Below are 10,954 nucleotides of genomic sequence, written 5' to 3'. Positions count from 1 at the left end.
TTCAATCCTGCAAATGTGTGATCATTCAAGACTTAGGTAAGGATTTTTGGGTTCTGATACATTCATATCCTAGACGATAAAAATATTTGAACTAATGGAGTGGAGACCTTGACAATCTTATTTATACGAAAATGTGGCTTTTCAGCCTTTCAGCTTCAAACCCGAAAGCTTTGTCCACCCATACATAGTGAGCTAAGTGGAAAATAATGACAACTACATTCGGGCCCACATAAACATCTTCTAAGTTGTAGGCCTAAATTATCCAGTTATCTGCTTCTTATACTATATGTGTGTAAATATGACTAGAATACTAGGTCAAATAGTTCAAACTTAGAAAAGCACATTATAGCTCAACTCGATGAATAGCTATGTAAAGTTTTCTTTATTGATTGCTTGATGGGTAACAATAATTGGCATCTTTTTCACACATTACAAAAAATTATACTTGGCTCAGTATGCAATCTTTTAAGCATAGCCATATTATTTAACAGAAAAGAAAGGGAAAAAAAACCTATTCTACCCAATACAGCATTTACAAATGCACAAAACATGCCACTTTGGCTTGTATATTGTCTAGATTAAAAAAAAAAATCTTTTTAACATAAATAAGTTAGTATAATTTTCAGTGTCTTTACAGAGTTATGTACACAGGTATACTTCCAATGGTTTTGTTTCATACACATACACAGGCAATGTAGAAATACTGTTTAAAGATGTAGTATCCATTTCACCTTTACCACCAGTGTGCTTTTCTCTACACACACATTCCTGTCAAAACACCATTTCCCTTAGGGCAAATTAAAAAATAGAATGAAATTTAAATTAAAAATTATTTCATTATTTTTCATGTGAAGTCACCTACAAATTTTTAAAAACATCCAGGGAATTAGATTTTTACACAGCCCAAAGTGTAAAAAAAAGTAAGAAATTTTCTCAACAACAAATGTGGTGAGCGTAGATGGTCAATTCTGTTCATTCAGAGCTGCTCACGGATACCTCAAGATTTTTGCCCAGAATTACCTGGAGTGATTACCTAACTGCTGAATAATTAACTGGTAAATTACAACTTCAAGGGGGACTTGGGAGGGCACTGAGAAGGGTAGTTTTTGTTTGTTTGTTGTTTAAAAAAAAAAAAAAGCCACTTGCTATATAACAGAATCATTGGTGCTCCCAAATGAAAATAAGCTTCACATAAAAATAAATGGCAATTATTTGCAGCCAATGGTCAAATTTTCATGATTTAAAAAATGAACTATCATTTCTCATTGAAAGGGACATTACATCTTTAAAGAAAACAATTTGAACCCTTCTCCCAAAATGCTTCTCTTCATACAAGTCAAATGTTTTTTCTCCTTGCTATAATAAAAGCAAGTTCTTCAACAACCCCCCATGACAATTCTTCAGCCCCACCCTGCCCTCCCTTCCCCAAGGTTTATGTGCTACATAAAAGGTAAAAACTATATACACAGGTAGTACAATGAAGCAAATAAGGAAAAACCTAATTGCACAATGCTACATCCAATGCTTTTAGAGGCAGATCATTTAAGAGTGCCTAAAATTTTAGTGTTATTGTGTTGTTGCTTTTCAGTGCTTATACAGGATGTCCATTCCATGGAGTCAGCGATATGTATTTAAAATTTTTCATTTAAATCTTCCTTGCTTCATCAAGCTGTGATGTATCTGATAAACAAGGAAACACATTCTTAATTCTGCAAAATAAACAAGAAGAAAGAATTAGGGGAGAAAGCCCCAATAAAGTACAGGAATTATTTTGTCTCTATTGTAATTGAGAAATATCTGAGAGACTGGAAAGAAAAAAGTATGTACTAAATTTGACTACAATAGTCATTCACCCAACATTCCCTAACACCCAACATTTACCCTCCTCTGTGTTGTGTACTTTTGTCTAAAGTAGTAGTGCTCAACAGTGGATAATTTTGTCCCCCAGGAGACATTCAGCAATGTCTGGAGACATTTTTGGTTGTCATAACTGGGCAGGGGGTAGGGTGCTACTGGCATCTAGTGGATAGAGGCCAGGGATGCTGCCAAATATCCTACAATGCACAGGACAGCCTCCACAACAAAGAATTATCCAGCCCAAAATGTCAATAGTGTAGAGGTTAAGAGACTGTCATCTAAAGACTCTGGGTCAAACATAGTAAGAAAGAAGAGAGGAAAATTAAAACAGTAACACTTAAGAGTAGCAAATTTTTCTAAATTAACAAAGTAATTACAAATATAACTTAACAGTCTTCCAAAGGAAAATTCTATTGATAGCTTTTTAAAAATTGAGGGCAAAATATCCTAATTTCTTATTCATATGCAGAATATGCACATGAATGTTTTTGAATAGGTCCTTCCTATTTCTAGTATTCCTGAATTGGCAATATTTATGGACAAATGCTTCTCTGTGTGCCAGTAGATCTGATTTACTGTGGTTTTGAAGAGCAAAGCTATCAGACCAGTAGAGCTTCAGGTATTAAGGGAATTTTTTTACAAACTTCCTCATTTCATATAGAACTGTAATATAAAGGTTCTATAGTGCTGTTTTGTATAAGCTCTAAAAAATATCACACGTATAAGGAGAAATCATATATATTACATTCCAAATTGCTTAAAAATAGAACAAACTTGATTCCCACTTAAATCCCTGTGTTTTTATTTTAAAATTTTTATAAATGATTTGAAACATTAATATCAACATTTATTCAGATATTTAAGTATAGTATATTTTTTGGGGGGAAAAAGATATCGGGGTCCTTGTCCTTAAAAAGTCTGTAAGCTATTAGAATATAAGTAATTTCATTATTATAAATCGCTATAATCTAAGAAAATTTGGTGCTGAATTATACAAATTAGCTATTTGCGTAGATCAGATTTTAGTAGACAGAATTCTCCCCTTCCCTTGTACTGGTTAAATCTATCCTCAGGAAGCCCTGGTATCTACTGTCCATTTCCCCTACAAATATCCAAATCGTTCTATTACAGCACGATTAGCATACGCATGCTGACGTGGTCATGGATTGCTTCTCTGGTAGAGTAAATTTAACTTCTGCTTCCCAACTTCAGTGCTACCACTGTAGTATAGTTTAGTATATTTGAGCGTTCCATTTTGGATTTTTTTTAAATATGCAGTTTCCTTCTCTCTCCCAAAAACTTGCAAGAAAACAGGAAAAGTGACAGTCTGTGAAAGTGACAAAAGATAAAAGATAGCAACATACCACCCTATTCACATTTCTAACCACTTGATTAACCAAATGGAGTTATTTGTACCTAATTCTTCCCTCAAATTTTAAATTTAATCATTTCTGTGTATGGCTTAGAATCTACTGAATCCTCCAGAACCTCTGAAATGAATTCTCATGAAGTGGGACTGAGGCTTACCCCAGTTTTGTTCAGATGGGGAAAGAACCTATTGTTCTCAGCATGTTTTGGTGGGGCTGACAGGGAAATGACATTCCTAGCAATGGGCCCTCACTACCACTGCTTGCCTGGGACACTTGTTCTAGTTCAGTGTATCAAGGGAAACGTTGAAGAATTACAGTATCCCCAGAGTGATTCCAAGCCTTCTTCATCCTACTTTTCTGATCTCACAAAATATAAACATCACAAAACCCCATAAGCTCCTAATCTGCCAGCAACCAGTCAGATCAGCTATCTTGGAGTCTGAAGGTCCACGGGTTCCTGCAGCCCAGTTTGGGTGTCAGTTATATGCCTTAGTGATCAACCCACCAAATGATTTACGTTTGACGTCTTCTGAGGCCCGGCTTCTTGGGCGTCTGCTCCACTGAACCAGCGTTCGGGGAACTGTCTGAAACATTTTCTTCTGTTCTGTTGGCTTTCTTGTTTTGAGGAGCAGAATCTAGGGGCAAGGAGGAATTTTAGGAAAACAAAACACAAACAAGCTTTGTTAGAAAAAAGCAATGGCTGACAAAAGTTGGCCCGTGAGTCAACTCGTGGAATGAAAAGCCCACCACCTCTACCCACAATCACCAGTGGCCTTTTAGTGCACAAAATAAAGTTGTTTTCACATAACAGAAAGTGAATTCTACGCCCCAAATCTCTCTCTGCCTAGCGGAGAGGGAGACCGTTGATAAACACCCACATTACTACAGCTGCCTAGCAGGGCGGGGGCGGGAACTGCGGTGAGAGAAATGCTCAGATACTACAATCTCCAGCTTCTGATTTAAACATCATAAACAAACAGTCAGGTAGCACGTACAAGCTAAGATTAATAAAGTTCACAACCAAAAGCTACAACAAAGTACACCGAAAAGAAAGAAAACTTTTAGGTAAAGACGTGGGCCACCACCGCCCCCCCCACCCCCGCCCCAACCAGGCAAAGCGGGGCCCCAGACAGACAGACAGACATTTTATTATTTTGAAAGGGTCATTACCGTCTGTTGCAGGTCGTTTCCTTATCCCATTGCACTGCTCCGCTAACCCCGTCTGGCTGTCTGCTGTATCAGTTTTTTGGTCTACCAAATGTGTGTCCTCTGAGTTTGCTGGGGACCCAATTAAAGGCACAGCCTGGCGGTTCCCGCTGACATCCTGGCTCTCCTGTGCGGGCACCTTGCAGGCGCCTTTGGGTGGCCGCGGGGGTCTGTAGTAAAACTCGGGCAAGTTGCTCTTTTCCACCTCTTGCCACTCGTATTTCCCCTCCAGGGGCTTGTGATTCTGAAAATCAAAATTCCACTTGCGCTGGCTTGCCTCTTCCATGTCTCTGCAGTGCTTCTCCAAGTCCCGGGTTAACTCTTCGTGATTCACGGGGCCGAAGAGGTTCCTGCAGGCGGAGGGCTTGGGGTACTCCGCCTGTCTGCCGTCCATCCGCTCCAGGCTCGGGCTCCCGTTAGACACTCGCACGTTTGACATTTTCCTCCCGGGTCTTTACTACCGCCTCTCTCGCGCTCTCAAAAAAACAAAACCGAACAAAACAAAACGCCCCGATCCAACCCAACCCCCTTTTATAAGCCCCGCGATGCCCTCCGAGCCAAGACCAACAAACACTAACAAGTAACTGCCCCGGCTTCAGGAGCGCACTGGGTCTGGGGGAGGGGGAAGGGGAAGCCCCGGAGAGGCAGTGCCGACAGTCTCCGCGGATCAAGTGTGCGGGCGAGCTGGAGGGCGGGGAGCGGAGGGGAGGAGGCAGGGGGAGGAGGTGGAAAAGCCAGTCCAAGTCCCGGCAGCAGCTAACCCGCCGGTCCCGCGAATCAAGCCGCTCTCCAAACCTTGCCGGCGTCAGAATCGCAGCGTGGCGAGAAAGTGGGGAGAGGGGAGGGGGAGAAAAACACCCCGAAAAGACGAGCCCCCTTTTTTTAGTGGCCCAATATGGCGGTGGAAGGGAGGCTGACGAAGAAGAAAATGATTGACACCGCAAGTCTATTTAAACAGAGGAAGAGATCCATTGGTTGCTACGCCGGGAGCCGCCCCGCCGAGGCTGGCGAGCGCGGCCTTAAGGTGGCCCAGGCGCGGTCTGGGCGCGCCGACTCGGAGAGTGCAGCAAGGAGATTGGCTGGTCGCGTGATTGCTGGAGGTGTACTGCTGCCAACAAACCTGCTCTGGCTGGCCCCGGAGAAATTAAAAATAAGACAAACAAACTAGCCAAACGGCCGGGAAGCTGGGGAGGGGCCTCGGCGGCAGGGCAGGCGGGGCCTGGGGTTCTGGTCCCGGCGCTGCGCAGTCTGGCCCGCTGCGGCTGGTAAAACCTGACTTCTAGCTCCTCGCTGTGAAGCGAAGGGGCTGGACCCGAAGGTCTCTAAGGGTGCTTGCAGATTGTGTTGAGCTTCGGTGGCGATCTTATTTTCCCAGCACTCGCCGACCCCGGGTGCGGGCGGTTGAGGGGCAGAGGCAGAGTGCGGGAGCGTTGGTCTGCTGATCTCTCACTAGTGCTCCCACCCCCGCCCCCCACTTCGCGGACTGCTGAGGAGGCCGGCAAACATTTACTAAGGGTTGGGAATACCACCACCACCACCTTCCCGCCTGAGTGTCTTAGTTGTGGAGTGAAGGTGGGCGGTGATTAGTTCATCCTTAATCCAGGAGTCTCTGTTATCCAAGGGGAGTCAGGGGGCTTAGGGTAGAAGTCAGGGCTGTCCGCTTTCTATAAATTAGCCGGGAGTAGGGACAGCATTTTTAATATATTCTGAACTCAAGCTTTCCTGCAATAAAAAAGAAAGGGTCCCGAGATCAAAAGCTGCACTGGTCCCCTAGGTTTCCCAAGTCCCTTAATAAACTTTGTAGCCATCTCAGATACATTTAGGTTTGAAAAGTGAGGTTATACTCCTGGCTCAAGTTCTTGTTTCCCAAGTACAGTTAAGGGTACTGACACTGGCTGCATGTGGGGACTCGTCTCCTTCTCTTTATACTTTATAATTCTTTCCCGGAATGTAGCAGTTTCCTCTACCTGTGTCCCGGCGCCAAACACAACAGCTCCTTCCTTCCTCCACCTTTCTCTCCCACCAGATTCACTGCTCCAACCCACCCAGAACATCAATCAGATGAGAGTGAACGCTTTTAAGGCGTTGCAAGCTGTTGAAAGGTGAACATATTCCCCTAAGGATCAATGTCCATCTTAGGAAGTTTGTTATAAAGCTACCTCAGGTCTGATGTTATTATTTGGGCATTTATTTTTCTGCTCTCCCTTGAAACTTGAAACTTAACCATCAGTTTGGTCTTGAGCAAGGCAGTGGAGGTTGAATCAGGATGGGCAGGTCTGTCATATCTCAGACATAACCCAATGAGTTTTTAACTGCCTCCCACCCCAGCTCCCAATACACACTATTTTAGTTTGGGTCAAAGTTAAGACATTTTACAGGAAATTTATTCACTGCAAATATTACACAGCAACAATATTTTCTCATGCCTTCATGCTAGATGAGTTTGCTCTTTAGCTTGCTTTCACAGCCACATCTTGTTTGTCCATTTTACATGTCTTCCTCATTGTATACACTCCAAAATGGTTGGAGCTGGGAAGATTGTCAGGACCCCGTGGTTCAACTCTCTTATTTGACCAGTGAGGAAATTGAGACTTGGAGAGGTTTCCTGTCCAGGGACACACATCCAGTTGGTACCAGAGTTAGGACTAGACAAGGTCTCCTAACTCTCAGTCTGGTTCATTTTCTGCTCCTTTCCTTTCTAATGATCCCCATTGGTTCACGTTTCCGTCTGAGTTCCCTTGTGCTGTAGCCTGCAAGTCCTCTTCTAGTACAAGTGATTCAAAATGGCTCCTTCCCAGGCCCTAGACTGCCTGCAGATGTTTCCATAATTTGGCTTATGGTCACGGATATTTTAATGCAGAGGACACTGGCCTTTGGCATCACTATCAACTACTTCAACTAAAGTGCACATTCCAAAAGGACACAGGTGCTATGCAGAAAGAGTGACAAAGACAGTGCCCAGAAGTGGTTTCAAAGTCAGGGCTTCCTACCTGACCAACAGAAAATAATTCAGCTGGGATCAAAGTAGGCATTCTCATCCTCTTTGTTTTTCTGCATTTAATGGCCCATTTAAAATATTGGATTGGGGATGGGTGAACAGGAAAGTTAGAACAGCCCTCATTACCAGGTAGTTTATACTTTACCCTTGAAATTAGATCATTCTTGCCCAATTTTTTAAAACATTTTTTATTGTGAAATATACCATATATACAAAAAAGTGGTAAATTGCAAAGCATATTTTAACAAGAAGTTAGAGAACAAATTTCTATGTATGATATGGGAGTTGGGGTAGGGGGAGACAGTTAATGACTCATTGAGTTATGTCTGAGATATGACAGACCTGCCCATCCTGATTTAACTTCCACCGCCTTGCTCAAGACCAAACTGATGGTTAAGTTTCAAGTTTCAAGGGAGAGCAGAAAAATAAATGCCCAAATAATAAAATCAGACATGAGGACATAGTAGCTTTATAACAAACTTCCTAAGATGGACATTGATCCTTAGGGGAATATTTTCACCTTTCAATTGAAATTTCACCTTAGAGCAGTCTCCTAGCTGCTCTAAGACAGTGGAGACTAAAAAGAAATACCAATATAATGAGTCAGTAGTCATATTCATTGGTTAAATCCTGTCTTCTTTATTAGAACTCCTCCTTCTCCCTTGATCCTTCTCCCACTCTTTAGGGATATTTAGGTAATGACCATTCTAACTTCTCCATGTTGAAAAGGGGTGTCAATATTATGGGGTAGGGGAATGCAACATGTTGGAACTCTTGTAGACACTGGTAACTCTGGGTTTCAGAGTTTCTGCTTGTCCAAATTTTTAAATATTTTCTAGACTACACAGGAATTCTATATTATATGTGTGCATGTGTGTAAATATGCACAAATACACAAACTACCAGATGTAAGTCAATGGAGAAATTCTTGAGTATTACCTTACACAGAAGTTTGATGTTATTCATGTAAAAACGTAAGTGGAATTACACAAAATTCCACTTGTATAACAGTGGAAGAGTAACACTTTTATCCCCTACACAATTTTTCTTCGATTAATAGGTAGGAACACCATTTTGTTGCTTTGCTAAACTTGAAAACTAAATGAATCAGTCACGCCACCTTAAGAAGTCTGGCTGCCAGCAGAAAGGCTGTGCTTATGACCTTGCTATGATCTAAAGTGTTTTGTTTACAGTCAAGTCACCGGAGATCTGTACAGCAAATAATGAGAAAGCAGGCGTCTGCTGTAGTAGCGACGAAGCGTGAAAAAATACTATGGAGTCCCCGAGGGAAGAGGGAACGTGGAGATCAGAGCACCATCCTCCTGTGGAAAGTATTCAGCTGCAGGCTAGGCTAGTAAACCAGGGAGAAATGTTCAGATAAACAGTACAAAGGCGGAGCCTGAGTAGAGGACAGAAAGTTCTGCTCTGCGGGCGCTGCTCTAAAATGGGCTCTGCTTCCCCAAGACTCAGAACCTAGTTTGTTGTTTTCACTCCTGTTGGTTTCATACTTAGAGCTGAGAAGTGTCACGTAGGCCACCCCAGAGTTCTGTATCTTTCGCAAGTTGCTAGAGGCAAAGACCAAACAACTTAAAAGAAAGCACCTGCCTAGTAGACAAGTATCCACATGGTGTGGGCGGGCAGCGCGGGTGTTCGCAGATGCAGTCCTCTCTCCCCAATGCTATACAGCCGCAAGCCGTTCTCCCAAGGTGCACAGTGTCTTGCCCAGTTGCCTCTCCCGGTGCAAATACACATTTATTTTTTTACCCTTCCTCGAGGGCTTTTTTAACAAGGTAGCATTAACTCACCCTCACCATTCCCCCAAACTGTTTTGTTTTTAAAGAGATCAGAATTTCAGTCACCTTTTCTGACAGCTTTTTAAATTCGATTTAACAAATATTTATTAAATACCTACTATGTGCCAGACAGTATCCTGGGCTCTGGGGATACAGAAGTATCTCATTCGTACAGATAAAAACTTGAATGACGCTAACATGCTAGAGTGGGGAGGGGAGGGCACAAAATGAGTAAAATATACACTGTGTAAGAAGGTGATACATACTATGAGGAAACATCAAACCGGGGAGAGGAAAAGAGAGTGCTGTCAGGGTGGCGATGTGAATAGAATGGTCCGGGAAGGCCTCACTGAGAAAATGGTCTTTGAGGGAAGCCCGGAAGGATATGAGAAAGCAAGTCATGCAGATATCTGGGGAAAGAGTGTCCCCATAAAGAGAACAGCAATAAGGTAGGATCTTGCCTGGTGTATTTGAAGAACAGTAAGGAGGCCCAAGTAGTGGAGAGGGTTGAGCAAGGTTGGACTGCTAGACCTCTGTAGGGTTTTTGTTTGTTTGTTTGTTTGTTTTTAACATGGGCAGCCACAGGGAATCGAACCCGGGTCCTCGGGCATGGCAGGCAAGCACTCTTACCTGCTGAGCCACTGTGGCCTACCCTCTGTAGGGTTTTTATCATTGACTCTTAGTGATATGGGAAGCCACTGGGCATTGGGAGGTTTTGAGCAATGGAATGATGTGATCTTACCGTGTGTAAGATCTTTTCCCCAGGCGTTACTTTCAGCAGTGTGGAGACAGAAGAGGTGACTAAGTTACAGTCCCTGACTTCAGAGAGTGTAGGCCCTGGATGGGAAGAAGGCCATGTGCACAAAAACTACAGGGGCTGGAAGCAGTAGATGGAAGAAACTGGTACTGTGGAGTACAGAGGGAGAAAGGGAAGGGTTCGTGAAGGAGGCGATACATGAGTCAGGTCCTGAAGAATACAAATATTGAGAAGATACAAGGATGTATGTAGGAGTGGTGATGGTGGGGTCAGGATCAGACAGTGGCAGGCCATGATGACGTGCTAAAATGTCTGCATTTTATTCAGTAAGCAATGGGAAACTGATGGAGCTTTTGGTGAAGGGAATGACATGATCACTGTCCAAACTTGCTTCCTAAAACAGCAACCTGGATCCTGGGTCTGGGTTGGAGTTCTGGGGTTTGGATTCATGAATGGGATGGTCTGTAGAGGGCAGAGAAGTGGGTAAACGGAGAGCATCTAGGGACAGAGCTAATAGTAAAGCTAGGCAGACAGTTCAACTATGGTGCTAATCCAAAGGGAGCTGGGAGATGGGCCGAGTACAGGTGTGAGGCAAAAGAGCAGAAAAACTGGCCATGAGACCAGGATGAAGGAACTTGGAACAGAAAGTAGGAGACAATCTGGTGAAATTTCCTGGGCTACAAAGGCAGAATTTCAGATATTTTGTTTTGTCTTATTTTTGCACTAGTTTTATATGGTGCTTGCAGCTTTGACTGTGAGTAGTGAAGCATTAAAGGGCCCATGCTGTCTTGGACAATCAGATCTTTGTGATCAGAGTAGCATCTGACAGCAGACTAAAGCGTGGATATGATGAGTCTGGAGAGGCCGATTTAGGGGGGTAATTTTGGAGGATATTGTAGTTCAAGCAAGAAATACAAGGCCTTATTAGAGAGTATTGTGGGGGAGGAAATGGAAAGTAAGGAAAGCATGTGAG

At 43.0% G+C, this 10,954-nt stretch overlaps 1 protein-coding gene across 1 annotated transcript; it reads right to left on the bottom strand.

Annotated features, from left to right (window-relative positions):
- Nucleotides 1–363: 363 nt before the first annotated feature.
- Nucleotides 364–5,380, bottom strand: CDKN1B (cyclin dependent kinase inhibitor 1B). The gene is made up of 3 exons (XM_077170113.1): nt 4,398–5,380; nt 3,733–3,862; nt 364–1,709 (listed from the first exon to the last, which is right to left on the bottom strand). The coding sequence occupies exons 1-2, from the start codon at nt 4,870–4,872 to the stop codon at nt 3,741–3,743; spliced, it is 597 nt and encodes a 198-aa protein (XP_077026228.1). The 5' UTR covers nt 4,873–5,380; the 3' UTR covers nt 364–1,709; nt 3,733–3,740.
- Between the last annotated feature and the right edge of the window lie 5,574 nt (nt 5,381–10,954).

The sequence above is a fragment of the Tamandua tetradactyla genome, chromosome 7, assembly GCF_023851605.1.
Source record: "Tamandua tetradactyla isolate mTamTet1 chromosome 7, mTamTet1.pri, whole genome shotgun sequence".
Lineage (NCBI taxonomy): Eukaryota > Metazoa > Chordata > Mammalia > Pilosa > Myrmecophagidae > Tamandua > Tamandua tetradactyla.
Note: the sequence above shows the minus strand (reverse complement) of the source record. Positions and strands in the feature narration are given on the sequence as shown.

Coding starts and splice junctions, on each gene's coding strand:
- CDKN1B (XM_077170113.1), bottom strand. CDS start 4,872: ATGTCAAACGTGCGAGTGTCTAACGGGAGCCCGAGCCTGGAGCGGATG. Junction 3,863..4,397: donor GAAACGACCTGCAACAGACG/GTAATGACCCTT, acceptor CCTTGCCCCTAG/ATTCTGCTCCTCAAAACAAG.